This window comes from Crotalus tigris, unplaced genomic scaffold (assembly GCF_016545835.1).
Source record: "Crotalus tigris isolate CLP2741 ecotype Arizona unplaced genomic scaffold, ASM1654583v1 scf7180000017550.10884619, whole genome shotgun sequence".
In the NCBI taxonomy this organism is placed as follows: Eukaryota; Metazoa; Chordata; class Lepidosauria; order Squamata; family Viperidae; genus Crotalus; species Crotalus tigris.
The window spans coordinates 1,585,161-1,607,146 of NW_024096468.1; the positions used below are offsets into that span (position 1 = coordinate 1,585,161).

At 37.7% G+C, this 21,986-nt stretch overlaps 1 protein-coding gene across 7 annotated transcripts in view; it reads left to right on the forward strand.

Moving 5' to 3' along the window:
* SCUBE3 (signal peptide, CUB domain and EGF like domain containing 3) overlaps positions 1-21,986 on the forward strand; it is a 134,054-nt gene extending 112,068 nt beyond the window's left edge. For all 7 annotated transcript variants that reach the window (XM_039339451.1, XM_039339432.1, XM_039339423.1 and 4 more), the window contains 13 exons: positions 3,622-3,744; positions 4,703-4,819; positions 6,295-6,387; positions 6,469-6,585; positions 7,414-7,575; positions 9,552-9,755; positions 10,078-10,239; positions 11,549-11,716; positions 13,107-13,268; positions 13,495-13,692; positions 14,969-15,121; positions 16,848-16,927; positions 18,629-21,986. In XM_039339451.1, coding sequence (XP_039195385.1) covers positions 3,622-3,744; positions 4,703-4,819; positions 6,295-6,387; positions 6,469-6,585; positions 7,414-7,575; positions 9,552-9,755; positions 10,078-10,239; positions 11,549-11,716; positions 13,107-13,268; positions 13,495-13,692; positions 14,969-15,121; positions 16,848-16,927; positions 18,629-18,778 — 1,889 coding nt within the window. In that variant the 3' untranslated portion in view covers positions 18,779-21,986. The remainder of the gene's footprint in view (positions 1-3,621; positions 3,745-4,702; positions 4,820-6,294; positions 6,388-6,468; positions 6,586-7,413; positions 7,576-9,551; positions 9,756-10,077; positions 10,240-11,548; positions 11,717-13,106; positions 13,269-13,494; positions 13,693-14,968; positions 15,122-16,847; positions 16,928-18,628) is intronic.

A 21,986-nucleotide genomic window follows, 5' to 3' on the forward strand; every position in this document is an offset into this window, starting at 1 on the left:
ACCTCAAAAGTTCCATCTTAATTCCACTTTAAAAACAAAATTCCTCATAGTTGAAATTGCTAGCTAGAAGCAATTTCTATAGCTTTGCTTGCTTGCTTTGTAAGAATTATTTTCATTTTTATACTGAGATATGTTTGGAGGAGCCCATGGTTTGTTCCTGCCAAATTAACTGTTTTTTTTTATTTTGAATCTGTAAATCACTGCACCTTAAATTTGCATTCAAATTTGCAGAAAGTTCTCATGATTCATTTTGTAGCATGCTGCGGTTTACACTGGCTTCCATTCACTTAGAGCAGTGGTTCTCAACCTTTGTGTGACGGCGACCCCATCACACGGCTGCGGCGCGCATGCGCAGCGCGCATGCGCAGCGACGCCCCCATGTGCAGCGCGCATGCGCGGTGCCGCCCCCTGAGGGGGAAAAATGGCGGATTGCGTTGTTTGGCGACCGCCGTAAAATGGTCGTTCGACCCCAAATGGGGTCGCGACCCATAGGTTGAGAACCGCTGACTTAGAGCTTCATTGAAACTTACTGTTTGTGAAGCCTAAACTTTGTACACAACTGAGTATTTTGAGGTTGTAAAATTATGTATGCACCAAAACTCAAATATATAAGTCAATAACATGTAAAACCCTATTTATTTTGCCAAGGCCATTCTCATTTTGTGTAGTTTATTCTTTATCAGTTATTTGCAGAATTGGGAGGGACAATGGTAATGGTAATGCATGTCTTGCTTCAGAGCTTACTCAGAGGTTTTTAGATTATAACAATTAACTAAATAATTTTTTGGCCTACTTTGAGGCATTTTTAAAGAAGCATGTTTCTCCTTTCCTGCTGTTAATGGAAGATTGTCATCTACTATTCAAGTTAAAACTTTCCTCTCTGATTCTAAATTCAGCAGAAAGCATTTAGAAATTATTGGCTATTTTTCCTGTAGCTGAAATTTTGTGGAGCTATGATTTATTTATACAGCGTAAACCATAACTGGCAGCGTACATATTGCTAAGCCAGATATTAAGCCAAAATATTACAGCATATTGGATGCATCTAGCTAGTATCTAGTAAATCTTCACAACCTTCAGCAAGCTTGTGAAATGTTAAATAACCTCTTTACTAATTAGCAAGGAGAAGATGGTATTCTGAATTTAGGACTCATTTGGTGTAAGAGAAGTGAGTTACATAAAACAGTAGGATGGGATGGAGCCAAGCTGAAAAATGCCTTGACAATGACATATGTGTCAGCACTTACCCTATTCCAAAGAGCTGGGAGCAAAGCTATGACCTAAATATGCCATGTTTTGTAGGAATGTGCTCTGGCAAAGCTTGGAAGGAAAACTGAAATATTTGTATGTGAAGCTTTCAGAACAAAATGGTCCTTTATGCCTTTTTTTCTCCCCTTTCTTCTGCTGTCATTGTGTTGGTGTGTATTTTTCCATGTCAGACCTTTAGCACTGATTTCCATGGTTGTGAAATTATGTGCCGTAAAGTAGCAGGAATGCTGAAAAAAAAAAGGATAACCTTGGCAGGCTGGCCAAATGCAGTTGTCTTTTTGAACTTCAGATCCCACACCATTCTGTTTTCTCTATTTTTCTCTATTGTTCTTCATTACATTTGATTTCAGGAGTGACATTTAAAGTGGCTAACTCATCACTGGTTGCCAATTCTTTTTCTTGGCAAAACCAGGGATGGCACAGGTCAAAGTAATTATCTACAACATGGTTTCTAAACTTCGACTACTTTAAGATGTGTGGACAACATTGATTAATAGAAAAATGTCTGAGTTTTCAGTTAGTTGATAACATGTCAAAGGAACCCTGAATTGCCTTTAAAATATGCTTGTCTCTTCCTCAGGTTTAGGGTGCTAAGCTGCTAAAAAAAAGATAGGACTTCTGAACCAGTAATTGTGGTATAGAAAAGGGGATGTAAAATATAAAGAAAAGGGAGTGTATTGTACAACGTGCTTGAATCAGGAGGATTGTTTGGAAAATATGGCTACTGTAGGCTAAAAGGGTAATAGGAATAGTAGGAATAGGAATAAATTGTAGACTCACCAGATGATGAGTTCATCAGATGTTACTTCAGATGTTTCTGTGTGGACAAAATTGCATGAGGAGGTGCAGAAATATCCAACAATGAGTTCATTTACCTAAAGCCCCTGGATTAACTTGTACAACCTCTGAAAATATTACATTCTGATATTTTGATGACAAGATATGTTGTCCAGTATTTCTGGGGGTCTTACAGTTGGGAAGGGTACACTGGATGAAGATCTCCTTTTCTTTCATCTTGCTTTCTTCTATTTATTTCCATACAAACGGAAGGCAATAGACTTCTGAACAAAGTTTTCCACAAAGCTCTAGTTTGGCTTACCAAATTAAAACATGCTTTAAAAATGTTTCTCTGCCAGTTTAATCCTGTGGTTTTATGTTGTAAAGCAAAAAGTAGAAAGGATTAAGTAATATTAGGGTGACCACATACATCATGTTTTAGAGCAATGGGACCAATTTAAAACCACTTTCATTCCATTTAATCCAAACATATGTCTGAGAGATGAGAGGGACATACAGATTCCTGTTACCTGCCCAAAGGACTACTGTGGATGGTCTTGAATGATAGATTCTTGAAATGATTTCAAGATGCTTCAAGGCAATCCTCATTTCCTCGTATTTTGTTGCCTCCAGAGTAATTTTGTGATTAAGATGAAGGATGATTTTCAGCCTATATTTGATTCTCTAGTCATTTAAAGGCTAAGAAGAAGTGAGAAGGGTTTTTTAAATATTATATTATATAATGCTTTCACTTTCAGGTTTCATGGAGGAAAAGAAGAATGATGAAAGAGAAGCATGGAAATATTGGCAATATTTAATTGCTAAACATAATCTATCCATTAGCCTTCCCTAACCTAATGTCCTCCAGTTGTATTATAGGGCATGATTCTGGAGGTCATTAGAATGGAGAGGGAAAATCTGCTGCATAAAAACACAGAATATAAACATGTATAACCCCATAGTAAGGCAGAGGAAGTGTTATACAATACATTCATATGTTTGGTACAGGGCCAAATGTGCCCAGATCAGTACTAAATGCAACAACCATACTGTATAGTAAAATCCCTATAACTGTAGATCACTGTAGTATGCCTGTACGCTCATCAGAACCACATACTATGGCAGATAGCCAAATAATTGTCTTACTTCCTTGTAACAATTTGTGGTAGCAAAACTTATAGCTGTAGTTTTCCCCATTTCTCTTCTTAGCTTCCTGTCCTCTGTTTTCAATTCCTTATCAGTCTTGTGGGTATCCTGGAATAGGGTCTTATTTTTCTTGCTGTTTTTATAAAGTGTCCTGTACACTCGTGGTCCAAGATGTGTAATCAGTTAAGTAAGCAGCCAGATTTCTTTTGAATGACAAATGGAACCAACAACAGATAGTTTCTTTATTGTAGTTGGTGTTGTTTCACCCCATTTTTCTTTCTCTCTCATTAATTTCTTTGTTCCACTTATTAGCCTCAGTTATAGTTCCTGGATTAGACCTAGAAGTCATAATGATTAATCCAGTCAGAAAGGTGTTTTTTTTATGAAATCCAAATAGTTTACTAATCATACTTCTTGGTCTTCCTACAGATGTTGATGAATGTAGTGTCAATCAAGGAGGTTGCAAGTTTGGATGTGTAAATACCCCAGGTAGCTACGAATGTACCTGCCCTGCAGGTTGCAAACTTCATTGGAATAGAAAAGATTGCATAGGTGAGTACTATATAGAAATGGCTTGAAATCATACTGCCTGATAGTGGGAAAATGCATTTCAACAAGATAGGTTTTTAACTGGGGTGAAAATTACCCTAGCCTAACAGGAAGATTGTTGTAAACATTGGTGATCTCTGAACGCCTTATTCATTGCTGCTTAGAATCTTTAAACTAGTATTTAACACTTGAAACAGTACGGATTGATGCCAGTAAAAATAGCTTCTTTATTTAGATACCACCCATCAGGAATTTTTGTTTGCTCAAAAGTCCTATTTGGTATTTTTTTATGGTTTGGACCTTTTTAATCTTTTTCTTTTTCCAAGTCTATTGCAACAAAACTTTAAATGAAAGATAAAAATGAAAGATAAAAAACCACCTTTGTGTTGGGAAATTCTAATTTCTAAAGTTTCTACAATTTGTGGCTCAGGCCCAGCAATGCATTCCTCTAGAGCAGTGTTTTTCAACCTTGACAATTTTAAGGCATGTGGACTTCAACTCCCAGAATTCCACAGCCAGCAATGCTGGCTGTGGAATTCTGGGAGTTGAAGTCCACATGCCTTAAAATTGTCAAGGTTGAGAAACACTGCTCTAGAGCAGGGGTAGGCAACCTTGGCTCTTTTATGACTTGTGGGCTTCAACTCCCAGCTATGCTGACTCAGGAATTCTGGAAGTTGAAGCCCACGAGTCATAAAAGAGCCAAGGTTGCCTACCCCTGCTCTAGAGGTTACTATATCAGCCATGAACTGAATGAGCCAGAGCTCATCATGAACAGGACTTGTTGCCATAACCCATGGCAGAGGCAAGTGAAGATAGCAATAGTGCACTGATGCTTATTTGTTTCTGCTGGAGATTCAGGTGTGGCTCTGCATTGTAGCCATCCCAGTGGCAGAGTCTGGCTACTCCTCTGTGAATTGCACTCTCATCTGCATAGTGCTATCAATTGATGCTTGTTCTTCAGAGCTGGAGATTTGTTTGGCTGGCACAGTATCTCCACGAGCCATACTTACCTGCAACAAGAATGGCAAGAAGGAAAGCTGCTCCCTCACCTGTGCCTCCAAGGCTCGCTTTCTGCCAGGTAAGTACTCAGATTCACACCCCACACATAAATCATTGTCATGTGATAGCTTTGCTGCAAGATGTTTTTAGAGCACTGTTTTGCACAATTAGGACTCCTTTGTCATACATGTACCACCTTTTAGTTAATCATTGACGCATATACACCCATGTCTTCTTTGTTTTCATTTTTTACTGCAGTTAAAACAGTCTGTCCTATACCTTAGTTTTGTGGGCTTAATAGTTTTTGCAATAGTTTTTTGAGATTTTCAACTGATGTTTGGTTTATAGCAGATACAAGAAGCTGGTCTTGTATTCAGTGTGTTAGCATTGAATGTAATATATAGGTAGTGCCAGTGTCAGTATTTATCATCCTTCAACAGTTGACAAAGTATAAAATGGCAACATGATTCATTGCTATCACTGGCAATGAAAATGGCTGAGACTGGGAGATGTCCACCATTTTCACATTCATACAGTATGCGCAACAGTGCTGTGCTTATGCAGTATTCACCTGGCACTTAGGATGAGCTGACTGCCAGTTTTCTATGCCCTGGATAAGAGAAGATCATACAAGCCTATCAGTCTGTTTCCCAAAGAAAACCCAGGAATATTTTCAATGTCCTATCACTATTTTTAATCTGCAAGTACCGTATATTCCGGCGTATAGGGCGACCCGGCATATAAGACGACCCCCTAGTTCAACGCCGGGTCGCAAGACGATCGACGCCGAGTCGCAAGACAATCGACGCCGAGTTGCATGCCTAGAAAGTCATCTTATATGATGGAAACTACCGGTATTTCCGGCATATAAGACGATCGACGCCGAGTCGCATGCCTAGAAAGTCGTCTTATACGCCGGAAACTACGTTATTTCCGCCGTATAAGATGATCGACGCCGAGTCGCATGCCTAGAAAGTCATCTTATACGCCAGAAACTACCTTATTTCCGGTGTATAAGACGACTCGGCGTATAAGACGACCCCCGAGTTCGGAGGCTGTTTCAACGCTCTCAAAAGTCATCTCATACGCCGGAATATACAATATTAACTGACAGTGCAGTCCCTGAAACTCTGTGAAGTGTTGTGCAGAAAAACATGAAAACTGCTTTCTGTATATTTAGCTCAGATCCATCCTTCTCTTGGTTGGTAGGCATTGTGATCTGACTCATGAATACCCCTGACCCTAAGGCTATAAGCCCTGGGAACCTGTTCAGGTTTTAACCCCACTCTGGCACAAACTATACTTCTTTTATGTATTTTTATTACACCAGGCTCTTTGGAGTATCGTTTAATAATGAAAATAATATAGTTATGAATCCTGTGTCAAACTGGGCTACAATCATCAGTGGGCAAGATCAGGCTTGCGATGATATTTTAAAACATATGGAGTTTGGGCTAGGCTGGGCTGAGCTTGCAAGTATAGATCCATGTGACAAGTGTTTAGAAGTATCTGGCCCTAGACCTCCATGCCTCTAAAGAGTCTTTTTCTTTGCAGAATCTGACAACAGCTACACTGTGAGCTGTGGGACCCCAATTCTGCAACAGGTGTCTCCACCAAGATCCAGCAATGGTAGCCATCCCTGCAGTGGTAAGTTTGGAGTCTTGAGCTCTCAGAGCTCCTCTCTAATACATTTGACTCCACAAATTTAGCATCTGCCTTTTCTTTTAGAGGCTGTTGCTGCTCCAATCAAACAAAAGGCTTCTTTTAAAATTAAAGATGCTAAATGCTACCTCCATCCACACATGAAAGGCAAGCAGGATGATACTGGCAGGAATGGTGGACTAGGTGAGGTACTCTTCCCTCTGTATGTCTTGGCAGAATCTTCAATTGCAATTATTTCCAATCTTACATTTTGTGAAACCAAGAACCAGTTTTTCAGATAGATGATGTTTTCTTGCCCCTCTAAGCCAACATTCTTAGTTAATCAGGAAAGCAATATATTAATGCATGGATCCTCCAGCCCGTATAAGAAAATGAACCATAGAAGGAGCTCTTGCAATTTATTTATTGTCTGTTTATTATAATGTCTAAACTGAAGTTTTCCATTTGTGGCTTATTCTATACTTTAACTTGTTAGAATTGGCTATCACAGTATTTGTTTCCATTTGTGAGAGGAACAAAAAGAAGTGATTAAAAAAAGTAGCAGTACTCTACTTATTTCTAATTCAGACAAAATTATTTGAATTCTGACAAAGCAATATGCATTTAAAGCTAGAGTTTTGTAAAACATTGTCCCATCATGGGCTTTATGACCAGGAGACTATGCCTTCTGTGTTACAGTTAACTACACAAAGCACTAATTAAAAAGCAAAGGGAGAATGAGAGTGAGATTGAGATTGAGGCTTGAGAAATCTAGATTTCTCTTGCAAGGGCTCTTGCTGAATATAATTCCAAATGCATGATTTAAGTAGAAGGTTGTTGAGGGTTTCCTTCACCAGAGCCAAATACTGAGAGATGTTTGCTAGAGCTCTGGGGTCCATTATCTAGAATGCCTTCATATGTCTCTTTAGTCCTTTCATCGGAGAAGGACTTAGTGTTTATAGAGGACTATGCCTGTCAAGGTTTTGAAAATATTACATGTTCCTTAAAGAATACTGACATTGATTCTACTAGGCGGATCAGCCCCTTGCTCAGATTGCCAAGTGTCTTTTGTGAACCTAAAGTGTGATTCATCAAAGAAAGGCAAAGGACGTCGGGTTCGCAACTCTCACAACAAAGAAGTGACTCGCATCACCCTGGAGTTTGAAGCTGAAATCAAACCTGAAGAGATCACAGGTCGAGTAAGTGACAGAAAAGACTGGGAAATGGGTGTGAGAGTTGAAAATTCACTTGGCATCATGATCATCATCATCATCCAATAATAGTGCATCACTATTTTCTTTTTTTTTTTAAGGGCAGGAATATGTTGTGAACAGGGACAGACCAGAAGCAGGAATCTTATCACAATTCAGCACAGACTATAACCCTTGTGATGAGTGGCATTTCATGACCAAGAATGAACTTTATTATATTATTAATATTAGTTCATTTTTGAAGAAAAAAACCTTTTCTTACCAAACCTAAAATTATTTGCAGTCGCTATCGCTAATCATGTTGATAAAAGAACATGGAAAATATGTGTGTGTGTATGTGTGTGTGTGTGTGTGTGTGTGTGTGTCTAAACTGCTTCAGTCAAGGCAATGCTAAGCAATATACAAAAGCAACAGCCAATACAATAATAATACTAAACAAAACATAAATATTAATAGTACAGTATTGCATTATGATATTAATATGTTATGCATTCTTTCTTCATAAACAGTAATCAACAAAATTTCAAAAGTCAAAACAGCCTGGAACAAAACAAACTACACAAGAACTGCATAGTTTAGGAAATTATATGTTTATATATGCATATACTTGTAATCTGGAAAAATACAAAATTTTAAACATTCATATTCAATATTATAGTCTAAAATCATATATGTGGGTGGAATTAATCAATTCAGAATTACTTAATTGATATTTGCAACTAAATGAGCGTAAAATAATGTTTGATGGAAGATATTTTTAAAAAAACTTTGCTGCTGTATTCATTTTCCAGCCAATGCTATTTCCCATATTTTTAAAAATTTATTGGTCTAAGAAAAATATTTTTTAAATTTTCAATTGTTTTTGTAAGCTATACTATTAGTTCATATCATTTAGCCATTGCAAGCCAAATTAAAGAAAAAATATACCTAGCCTAGAATTAATCACAGCTTATTGTATAATTGTAAATTTCTAAAAAATATTAAATCAAAAGTATAATTAAATGAACATTGCCACCAAATATGGTAATGCATATCCATTTGATTACAACTTTCCAAAGCAATCTACAAAGCCTGTGAAAACTATTGTTTAGAGTTTTTCAAACTTGGCGCCTTCATCTCCCAGAAGCGCTCACGTCTTCAAGCTGCCAAGATTGAGAAAAACTGCTATAATTAAATATTAAAAGAATGCAATAGCTTTATGAATTACTTTTATTGTAAAGTTCTTTTACAGAGTTTCAAGAGAACATGCTGTGTTTGATAACAAATTAAGTTCCTTAATTTTGAATTAAACAAATTTACAACACTCTTGTGCATGTTTTTGATTTGTAAGATTTTAATGAGGTTTAAATGTCTTCCAACTTTTAAAACAAGAAGAACAATGTGACAAAATGGCAAACCCCACTATGACTATCTTGAGTGGGTTCTGAGTTTCAGACGGCCCAGCCACAACCACCATGAGATATCCAGTGAGCATAATCGGATGTAAATATAGAAAAAGACCAGTAAATTGCTTCCACTATTTAGTTCAAACTGCTACAATGAAAGACAGAACCTCAATATCTTCTGAATGTTGTTGGATGGCTGTGTGCTGTTTGAAATCAATAGCAAACACCACTGAGCAGTATTGCAGGCTAATTCTGCTGACTGCAGCAGTTCGATTCTCACTGGCTTAAGGTTGATTCAGCCTTCCATCCTTCCGAGGTCAATAAAACAAGGACCCAGAGTGTTGGGGGCAATATGCTGACTCTGTAAACTGCTTAGAGAGGACTGTAAGTATGGTACTAAGTACTATTGCTATTGCTATCAAATGCAAAATTTGATCTATTGCTTTCCCTGACATGAAATTGCTATTGAATGAACTGATATGAGGAAAGAATACAAAATTGACATTTTGTATTCAACATGACTTTCCTCATTCCAGTGCTAAAAGATGACTTAATCTCCTTCATTTATCTTTAGCTAGCTGCAGTCTGAACTGTGTACGGCAGAAGATTGAGAAAAAGCTGAAGTTAGCTATCAAAGCCTTGAAGAAATCTATAAACCAGGAGCGATTTCTCATTCGTGTCTCAGGAATGGAATATGAGGTGGCCCGGAAGCTGAGCTTGTCTCCTGAGAGACAGGAGAGTTGTGGGCCAGGACAGCAGAGGCTGGCTTCCAAGTGTGGTAAGAGAAAAAGAAAAAAGAAAACAGCTAAGGCAGTGGGGAATGAGGAAGGAAAGAATTGAAGAGCCACTTGCACATTACCTACAAGCCTTTAGTGCTACTGCTGCTTAAATATCTTTTTTCAGCTTTTAACAACCACGGCAACTGCTATTTCTTTTCTACGAGAGCTAGAGTTATTATGCTCATTCTTTTAAAAGCTTAAGCTTTATTATGGTGCACTAGGCACTAGGGAGGATAAAGTGCCTTCCCTTCAAAATAGAGAAGTGTTAACTTGAACATTGTCTTTTTACCTATATCACTAGTACATTTGCCTTTCTCTTAGTTAGCTGCCTTCCAGGAACATACTACCATGGCCAGATGGAGCAGTGTGTCCTTTGCCCTCCAGGGACCTATCAGGAGAAAGAAGGCCAGCTCTCCTGTGACCTTTGCCCTGGGAGTGATGCTTTTGGGCCTACCGGAGCAACAAATATAAGCGCTTGCGCAGGTACAGGCATGAGCTGCAGTAGTTCCTAAGATTAGAACTGAAGTTCAAGATCCTAATACATGGGAGAATTTATATAACAGAAGTGCCAAGGAGAAGGGTTATTTGTGTTTCAAAAAAGTTCCTAAGAGGCGTGGTGGCTCAATGGCTTAATGATGCTGGAGATAGTTTCTGCTCCAGCAATTCAAATCTTAGCACTGTATGGCAGGGTATGCTCCTGTCACTTGCCTCAGCTTCTGTCCACCTAACAGATAGTTAGATTCCTGCCAGCTCTGAACCTTCCTAGTTGTGTCACCCTTTTACGAGGTGATTCCAGGGAAGGGAGGGGGCCAAGGATGCTGCTGCAGGAAGAGCCACTTGTCTTTGCTCTGATGCGAAGCCAGCTCACCCTCCTGTGGCACACTTTGGGAAGTGCAGAAGCATGTCCTAGAACAGAACTGGTAAATTGGCAAACAAACAACTACTCTGCAATAGCATTGTGGTCTCCTGGCTAATGTAACAACACCATACAATCATCATCATCATCATCATCATCATCAAGATGCTCAGAAAAAGTATTGTAAGGATTCCTTCCACACTAATAACAACCTTAAACCTTTATATTATTTAAGAAATGTGTCCCAAAAGCTTAGAATAACAGCTTTTGCAATTACTCAGCATATTGGTATTGCAAGCTTTCACAATATCTCAGTGTAACTTTAGAACAAGGACTCTCAAAGATAACTGTTAAATTATGCATTTTTTCCAGCAAAGTATCTTGCCCTGCAGTTGATAATTCACAAGAGCCTATAGCTCTTCATATTTTACCACATGGGGTCCTGATTCTCTGAAAGTGGACAGAAAAATAATTGTTGCCACTAAATGCCCTTAGAAAGAATAACAGGGAGGCAAGACGTGTTGTATGAGTGCAGCATTTTCCCTTTTATGTTTCTGCTGTTTCAGTTTCTCATCATTCTTTTCAAATAATGAATGCATTGACAACAAAGCAATCAACAAAAGCCCTTGTGAAGCTGAGGCAGCCAAATAACTATTATCAGCTTAATAACGATTTTGTCCAAATCACATCCAGGATTTGGATAAAAAGCTCTGATAATGGTTTGTCTCCTTACAATAACATTATCCTGATCCAACACTGAGACGTAGTATTTCCATAGGTAATTTCTTGGATGCTGGATGGTTCTATAGTCCTCTTTATGGTTTCATGTATTATAATGCCTCTTGCATACAGCAAATTCATCACATTACAAGCCATATGTGGAGAGAATGTACTTCATTTAGTGTAATTAATGTTTTTCCTCCTGAATGCTCATAGGTCAATGCCCACCTGGACAATATTCTGTAAATGGCTTTAAACCCTGTCAGTTGTGTGTGCGTGGCTCTTATCAGCCTGAAGCTGGCCGAGCGTTATGTTTCCATTGTGGTGGAGGCTTGACCACCAAGCATGATGGAGCTTTTTCCTTCCAGGATTGTGATACTAAAGGTATGCCTGTGGCAGTATCAGATTTTAGTTTAACATATTTCTTTTTCACTTGGTATTGTTTCTAGATTCCTTTTCCAAGGTCATCTCCTTAGATCTCTATACCTTTCTGCATGGTGAATCCATGCCCCTCCTTATGTGTTTAGATAGCACATGAGTGATTGGTTCCAGGAGGTTATCAATGCTTCTTGAGGAAGGAGGTTTTGGACCTGCTTTTAAGGAGGTGGTTGTGGACACTTTTTTGAAGAAGCCATTTTGGAATTCAGCTGCCTGTCTGTGATCTTGGAGATAGATATATTCAAGTCCTTGGAAACTCCAATGTGAAATCTCAGGGCTCTTCTCCATATTGTTTAGTAAATGACACCACAGGGAGATGTCATCCATAAATTTGGCATGAGGTGTCACCAGTAGGCTGATGATATTAAATTATACATTGCCATTCTGGGTTGAGCCAGTGATGGTGTGAAAGCCTTAAACTGATGTTGGAAGCTGTGAACAAAACTGGTGGAGCAAAACAAGTCAAATTAAATCTTATCAGTATGGAGTTGCTAATGGTCAATACACTTCTTGGCAATTAAACCTGATAGTTATTGTAGACAAGGTTGTGTTTCCCCTGATCTTCATGGAATTCTGAATCCTGCCCAAATAGCAGGTGGAAATCTTGAACAAGAGGGCCATGGTGTTCCACTTATACTCCTATCTGGAGCAGAATGCCCTGAACTGCTGCAATGCACTTTACATAGGGCTACTTTTGGAGAAGACCTGGTAGAAGAAGCTAGTATAAAATGGATTAACTGCATTGGTTGCTAGTAGGTTTCTTGATTTAATTTAAAGTGGTGGTTCTTATTTAAAGACCTTGGTGGAGCAGCACTGGTATATATTGGACAATCCTTGTTAGAATTAAAACAGACTGGTTCCATCTTTGACTGAGGGACTATTGAAAAGTTCTCTTCTTTCTAAGGTATGTGGGCAAAATGTTATGCTTTCTCTACAGGAGCCATCACATTATGGATATCTCCTATCCCCCATGCCATCTCCACCTTTCTGTAATTCCTCAAACAAGTCAAATATTTTATATCACTGTACTGGCTGACTTGTTGTGAACATCTATTTGCAGGGGTAACTTATTTTCTGATATTAAATTTGAACTAATTGTTCATTATTATGTTTTTATTTTTTCTTTGGGATGGTGTTTTATGCTTCCCAGAGTCCTTTAGTTTTGAGATAGTTATAAGTACTATAGAATGAAGACAAGGAGAGAAGGAGAAGGCATTCTGTTACTGTATTGTATTTATTATTGAAAATGACTTTTTATTTAAAAATATACTTAACCAATTAATGTTTTTCCTATTCTATTTAAACTGATTTTTTAAAAATTTTGTTCAATTTTCAGTTCAGTGCTCTCCAGGCCATTATTACAACACCAGTGTCCATCGCTGCATTCGTTGTGTTATAGGCACTTATCAGCCAGACTTCCGTCAAAACTATTGTATTGCATGTCCTGGGAATACTACAACAGACTTCGATGGTTCAACTTCTGTATCACAATGCAAAAGTATGTGTTGTCTTGCAAGAGTTGTATAGATTTTGGAAGAACAAAATAGAGAATTAATTTGTATAGATATGACTATCTGAAATTATCTGTTTTCTTGACTTCCAAATTTTGTGTATGTTACACACACACACACACACACACACACACATTTACATTGTATTACACCCACAAGGCAGATCGCCAGTTTCTCAGCTGATATTCCAGTATTTTTTATGTTTTCTTGCAGACCGTCAATGTGGTGGGGAACTGGGGGAGTACACTGGCTATATTGAGTCTCCCAATTATCCTGGAAACTATCCTGCAAATGTGGAATGCACTTGGAACATCAACCCACCTCCAAAGCGCAAGATTTTGATTGTGGTGCCTGAAATCTTCCTGCCTTCTGAGGATGAATGTGGGGATGTCCTGGTGATGCGGAAAAATTGTAGGTAACCCAATGCTTCCTTGGAACCATACAGAACATAGCTTTACAGCAGTGGTTCTCAACCTGTGGGTCAGGACCCCATTTGGGGTCGAACGACCATTTCACAGGGGTCACCAAACAACGCAGTCCGCCATTTTTTTCCCCTTTTCCTTAGCTGTGGTACTCCCTTTTATTCTATTGGCTTTTGAAAGCCAATAGAATAGACTCTCTTGAATAGAGTCTAATTCTATTGGCTTTCAAAAGCCAATAGGAATTGTCCAGGCTGTCTCTGCTCTTCTGAGCCCGCCAAAAGTCCCAAACGGTGCTGCACCAGTTGAGTAGTCCTCGACTTATGATCAGTTGGGGGTCGCAGCATTAAAAAGGTTGAGAACCACTGCTTTACAGGATTAGCTTTCAACAGATCCCTGTTGAATGTGTTGATGTAGTACCATCCTCCTTCATTTTCACTGGAGTAATGAGCAAACTAATAGCTGATTCTTCTAGCACTTCCTAAAGAGTTTAGTGTTTGGGTCTTTAGTTTCTACATTGAAACCGATGCCTTACAGTGATGACAGCCATCCAGATATTGATAGTCAGGATCTGATTTTTTTCTGGGTTAGAATATACTTATAGAGTTAAACTGGGAATACAATGACATTCAAAAATGTAATTCAGAGCAATCCATGAGTATAAGAAGATTTACTAATTATCATTGTTACTCAGAACATTATGTGAGAGTCTTTGAGTGCTACAAGTTGTCAGACAAGAACTTTATTGTGTAGTATTTGTCCCTCATTTATATCTATAGGAAATCAACACATGAACTTTGATTTGTATTCTTCTTGTCCCCCTCCTTCCATCATTTTTTCCTCCAGAAAATCTGTTAAAATGGGAAGGAGAAAGCAATTATACCATATTGTGGTTGCATAAAGGGTAGTCTTGCTGTTGTACTAAATATATACATACCCAAATTTAAAACTTTGAGGTATTAAGATCCAATCCTCAAAAATGGCCTCACATGAATGGGTCTGCCCTTATTTCAGATCTAGAAAGTTCAACTAAAGATGATACATCTTGGTTAAGATATGCTTCTTTTTTTTAAAAAAAAAAAAGTGGAATTCAAACATATCCTCCCTTTCATCTCTCAAGTGTAAGGATCTTTAGCAAAAGAAAGAAAAGCCTTTCATTGCTTACATATCTTCCTTCATCCCTGAAGATGTTTAAATGTTTTATGTTTAATGGTGCAAGAGCTATGTGATTCCAAACAATGTACGAACATATCTGTTTTCTTTTACAGCATCTCCGCCCTCCATCACAACCTATGAGACATGCCAGACTTATGAGAGGCCTATAGCATTCACTGCAAGGTCCCGAAAATTATGGATTAACTTTAAAACCAGTGAAGCTAACAGCGCTAGAGGCTTCCAAATTCCTTATGTCACATATGATGGTAAGCATGAGAAAGTTATAGAGCTATGGTATTTTTAGCATATAGGTACCTTGTGGACCTATGCTTCCTAGTCCTTCTTCTGATGTCATTTGGCCCCAATCCTTGATGTTAAACATGGACATCTGAAAAACTTTCACACATACAAACATCCAAATATCTTATACATTTAATTATTTAGCCTTTGCAGTATTCATGCAACATACACAGATACTGGAAAGCATGGGTGGCAAAATGCAATTCTCCAAATAAGATTTCTGGCAGTAAAATATTATTTCAAGTACCGTAAATGCCGGCGTACAAGGCGACCCAGTATATAAGACGACCTCCGTCTTTATAGCCGGGCCACATTCCTAGAACGTCGTCTTATACGCCGGAAACTACCAGTATTTCTGGCGTATAAGACGACTCGGCGTATAAGACGACCCCCGTCTTTGGCGCCGATTTCAGCGCTCGCGGAAGTCGTCTTATACGCCGGCATTTACGGTATATAAAGAAGTTGAGTACTTCTGACCAAGGTATTAATGTAATTAATGAGAATGAGTGTCTTTTTAATATCTGTAGGTGGGGAGAGGGGATATTAATCATAAAAGTAAAAAATGCCAAGGTCTGTTGTCTTCCTTTTAATTTTTTAAAATTTTGGTATTTCTTTCAAAAAGTATATACAAATGTCCAATAGCTGTGATATAATTTTCTTGAATTGTTGTTTTCAATTTATTGAAATGTGACAGCTATATGGCAAGAGTCTTCAGTTGGTTCATATAGCAAGCAATACAATATCAAGCTTCCTTCTATTTCTAAATATCTAAATAGTTAAACATGCATTTATAAATAGCTATTACAAGACTGGGTTTTTTGCAAAAAAATTCAATGCTAGAAGGAGATTCTCAAGCACTTTAGGTTGCTGATCCATATGCATCAAAAATGTTAAACTGATAAAATTTTTATTATCTCTTGCTATAGTCTCAGTAACTCTAGAATTATGTGTAGAACTATTGTCTAGTTCTACACCATTTTCCTTCATTCATCTATCTCTCAGGAATGCTTGTCTTTGGATCTTACAGATGACTTTGTTAATATCACTTTCTCTTTCTGATGCTAATGATTTACCATGAAATGAGGTCCAACTCTTGCAGAGCATATGGAAGATTTTGTCCAGGTTGATACGCTTTCCATTCGGTTCTTCAGGTCTTCCAATGTGCCCCTATTTCTGTTCTAATTTATTCTATGCACTTTGCTACTTATTCTCTTTTATCATTCTTTCTTTTAACTTTTCCCAGCATTATAGATTTCTCAAGAGGGCCAAGTCTTCCAATAATGTATTCAAAATGTAATTTGAGCCTGGTCATTTGTCCTTGGTGAAAACTTTGGAGTGATTTGTTGTTTATCCGGCAAGCAATAGTCTCCAGACTTTTTTGCAACTCCAAAGTTTAAAAGGAGAATATTCTTCTTCACAGTCCAACTCATGCTTCCATAGGGAAGTGTCATAGGGAAAACCATTGCTATAATGTATCATGGCATCTGAATATCTTTTCCTCATTGCTATTCTACCAACTTCTAGTTAGAGGTTTATTTCTTTATTCCGCCTTCCCTCCAAATTCCATGAGGCAACTCTGGAGATTATCAAAATCTTTTTATGATGCATGTACAGTATGTATACATTGCACTCAAAATAAATTTACTGGCTGCTCTTCTTGTATCTTTGTGACCATTTTACCCAATAATACAGAGGATTATGAACAGCTGGTGGAAGACATTGTCCGAGATGGCAGACTCTATGCATCTGAAAATCATCAGGAAATATTGAAGGTAAGGCTATTTTTTATATTACTGGATAAGGATTTGATTCATTGGTATCCTTCAGCACAGGGGTTCCCAACCCTTGGTCTGTGGACCGGTTCCTATCCACGGCACGCCAGAAACTGGGCCACACAAAAAAGTAAAGCCCCATCTGCGGGACGCAGGCAGCATGTGAAACTACGCCCCCTCCAATCCGCAGAAAATCCTCTCTCCATGGAACCAATCCCTGGTGCCCAAAAGGTTGCGGGCCACTGCTTTAGCACACATATGCTTACGTGCATTGTTTTCTATAGATCTCATATTTTAAACATATTTGAAAGCGGATCTAATGATTATTTTTTTTTATTAGAGAACTTGGAGAGCTCCTTGTAATGTGAGGAGAAATAGCAAATGCTAACATAAAGCCAAAAAGCATTTCACTGAGTGTACATTTTAGAAAATGGCTTTCAGTTAGTCTCTCCCCTACCTCTTTTTTTCAGATACAACTGTAGAAATTATGAATGCAAATCCACATCAAGTTGTATGATGAGAGGCTTTAATGATTTCCTTCCTGCTCCAGCTTTTTGAGAGAAATTGTTCCTTTCCGTTTGGGGAAATAGTAGCTTGAGGAATTGAAGAAGTTATAGAAATAGCTCTGTTTTTACTTAATTTAAAATATAACAGAAGGTACACTTGTAATAATGGTACTGCACTTATGTTTAACATATGTAGCAGACTCTTTTTTTCCCAATGGTATACTAGTGGAAAAACATAAGGTTGGGGGATGTGGCAGTTTTTTTCCTTGCACACAATTTGAAATTGAACCATACTTTTCAAACAGAATGAAAATACTTTTCATTCAGAATGAAAATATTTTCTTTCAGAAAATCTGCCATTTGGTTATGTTTTTAAAACTTATCACCAGAGCTCAGGATTGGGGAGTATATATCTGCATTTAGAATGACTTTGCAAAGCTTTCATGGAGATCAGGAAAATTAGCTAGTTAATATATAATCCAAATAATTATTCATTTTGTAGGATTTTCTCCACTCATGGATGTGAAAAAAAATAGATGTACACTGAGCAAAATTGAAAAAACGGGGGGAGCAAATGAATTTTGTATTCTTGGGCCTCACAGAAACTCAAAATACCTTAGCACAAAACCAACACAATATATGCTTCTCTAAGCTGGCTACAACTTGTAAACTATACAAGGCAGCACAGCAATTCACAAAATATGTCAAAAACCAGTCCATCACCAGCCACATCAACATACTTATAAGAATGACCCCTGAATTCATTAATACTAGAGATATAGGACAACCTATGTGCTACACAGGAACAGATGGAGCCTATTGTCTTCCATATTTCTCCCCAATAATATGTTATTAAAGAAATATGTGCCATGGTATTATCATATAATGATTGCATATTTTTTCTAGCTACACTATTAGACATGGATTAATAGTGTTGTATCTCACTATAACATACAGTATGGGTATGGATATATTTCATGGATTTTCTTGCTCATTGGTTTGGAATGGTTTGGTGCATATAAAATAATCTGTTGGATTAGTGATTCCCCTATTGATTCCATTCTCAACCTTGCTAGTTATATAGCAAAGGTATCATAGTACTAGTTTCTAGGCTAGCTATCTCTTTGTCAAAGATTCTATGGACTATTACAAGTCTTGTGATTACATCTAAAGTTGTCATTGACTTCCCTTACAGGACAAGAAGTTAATCAAGGCTTTCTTTGACGTGTTAGCTCATCCACAAAACTACTTTAAATACACCGAAAAACATAAGGAAATGCTGCCACGTTCTTTCATCAAACTCCTCCGCTCCAAAGTTTCAAGTTTTCTTAGACCTTACAAATAACATCATATTTTCACCAACCTTCTGGGTTTCTCGGCTGCCAAGAAAACTTTTTTTCTTATGCTTATTGTTATTTTTCGGTGAATTTTTTTCTACAAATAGAAACCCACCATCTTCACTATGCAGATGCGTCTAATAATTGGTCGTTTCTTGGCTTTTCTTCAAATCACATTTACTGAAGATTTGGCCATGGAAGGAACAACTGGCCACAAGGAACTAAATTCCCTCCCTTGGGTTTCCATACTGAAACCTCAGTCCATTGAGATCACCCATCTCAGTAAGTGACACACTCTTCACAAAAGTCCTCTGCTGGGACCAGTATCTCCCAGTCAATTCAGCTTTCTCATATATATATATATATATATGCCATCACGTGCAGCTCCTTGTGCTGCCAGGCAGTTGCTAAAGATGCTGTTTGGATACATTTCTCTGCATGACTGTTTCCAAAAAGAAGTACTTCTGCTATCGTATCATGCCTCTGCTTCTGGGACAGCAATGAAATGGGAAGACTCTGAGCAACTGCTAAGCAATGGAATTGATCCAGCTGACTATTTTGGAAAGAACTGAGAGCAATGGACACCTGGACTGTGGAAGGTTCTGCCTTATTTATCAGACTGTTGTGCTTTTAATTGAAAAATGAATCAAGCCGTCTTGCAGAGAGGATCAAACAAGATACATGGGGGAGGGGATACAATGGATATAGATCATTCAATAAAAAAGCGTATCACAGAAATGTGAAAAGAAATTGCCCTTGTTGGGAATGGCAAATGTGGTGACTAGAAGAACATCATTTCATGATGGATTTTGGTGTTAAAGCCTGGCCTAGCCACCTACTCATACAGAATAATGTCTGGAAAAGGGGAGGGGGGGGAGCAGAAGTTGATAAAAAGTGAAATTTTCTGATATGATTTTCCCCACAGACATTTGTGCTGAGAGATCAGTCTTCTTGTAAGCTCTGCCAAAGAGTAACTCAGTGATAAGAACGCAAGTGGTGTGAAGGGCAGGAGTAAGTGAATGTGCACTAGGATGCTCCCCTTTCTACCTTTTTCATATTATTAAGTGCAATCATTTTGAGTTGTCTTTATATTATTTAGAGGGTTTTTTTCCCACTAGAAACTACAATATTTATACCTGTCTGAGAAAAGAGGATATGTGTGTGCATATGCGAGAAAAAGAAAAGAATCCAAACATGGAATTGGGAGAATGATGACTAAATATGACTACATTTTCAGCTTTTGAAATTTTATTTTCTTCACTAAAGTAAACTGCAACGTAACTCCTAAAGATAGAGTTTGTATATGTGAAATTATGCTTTGATAACAAGCGGCTCCTGAAAGTCAGTTCAATTAAAATATTATCAAAGGCATCTTTAAAGAATATATCAAGAATCATATACTGGAATCTATCCCCGTATTAAAACTCTTTTAACACATTCAACGTGCTGCTTAATCTCACTCTTTCTGGCAATTTAGCTTTGTACAAGTAGAAGAATGTTTGATTCTAAGATATTATACAGAGATGTCTAGGTTCTCTTTCTGATGCTCCAATAAGCTGCAGGGTCTGTAAAGGGTCTCGGGTCTTTTGGGAAGTTGTACCTTTTAACTCGAAGTTTTTTCTCCCTTCTAATTTCAAAAATGTAGCTATGGATTCTTAGTGAGGAGGGAAATGTTTTCTGCACCTACTTAGAAGTGCTCTTGCTTTCTCATGCTACAAAGCTGAATCCTGTATTGAATTTGGATTTTAGAATGGCTCTTGTTGATATGAAATCATCATGAGTGTTTTTTCCTTGTCCATTTCAAATTATATAAACTGTCAAGGCAAGCTACTATATATAAAAAAGAGAGCAAACCCCACTCCCTTCTAGCACTAAGGATGAAATGTCTGCCAGCAAACAACCAAGCTCAGAGATCATTAAAGACACCACAGTTACATAAACTGTCAGTCAAGCACTGATTCATATTCAAGTGCAAATGCTGATGTTGAAAAGCAGTCTTAAGTCTAACCTAGCAATCAGAATTATGGAAAGCGGTGTGCAATTATAATCAGTTCATGTACTATACTGTCAATTTTCACCAGTATTGTGTGCTATGGATTTTCTATGTCTTATTTTTAACCTGATCCAAAATCAAGAAATAGTTGTACCAAATTCACATTTCAGCCATGAAACAGAATGTAGTGGAACCACAGGGAAAGGGGCCCTGTCACAGGGAATAAAGAGACATTCCATCATGTGGAGGGGGGGGGGAGGGGAGAAGGAAACATTTGAGATTAAACTCTTAGGTGTATCCGTCCTTTTTCCAAGGGAAGGCAGACAATCTGGGAAGATACTTGTAATATAGGTGATTGAATAATAAAATATCAGCTTGGGCCTATTCATAAGTGGTTCTAGTTGCTTGCACCCAACAAAGCAGTGGTTTTGATGTAAACACAGTTCTAGTATTTTAGTCAGTGAAATTCCATTATTATAAATGCTAATTGGATGCAGTATTTTCTTGAACTTACAAGCATTCGTTTATTTGGTGGAAGTGGACAGAGGTAGACACTCAAGTTGGTTATTTACTTTAGAGAAAAATAATAGAGACATAACCAGAAATGAGGGACAGCTTTGAAAAGAAAAACAATGTGTTGAATTTTGCTTTGGATTCTACTTGGTTTCTGTTATGAGATCTATTTTGCCTGTATCAATATGTAAAAAGTAAAAAAAAAAATTGACAAGCTGAAAAGTCCATCTCAAATAGGAAGTATAACCAGATATAAACAATAAAGCTAAATTATTTATAGTTGCTGTGCCATATGTCATCATCCAGTATCCCTTGAAAAATAATGAAAAAGGGTGTAGTTCGTAAAGTTATTTGCACTTGATGAAAAAATTGTATCTGATTTGTAAAAATAAAATTTTGCATTTCATATTACCCATTTAAATTATTAAATGGAATTTCTTGGTGTTTCATTGATATTCTAGATTTTTTCCCATTGTTTGTAAAATGGCTAATTGCTAATGCATATTTATTGCTGCTTGCCGTTCTGTTTCTCCCTTCCTTTAAGTTTCTTTTTCTCTTTGGAAATCAGCCAATTTTTTTCCATTAGACAGTTTGTGGGCACCAACAATTATGGTTCCAAAGCCTGCACATAGTATTTGTACTGTTAAATGCATATTATTGTCTGTTATGCCTTTCTGCTAAAAAATAAAAAAAACATAACTCCTCCAATA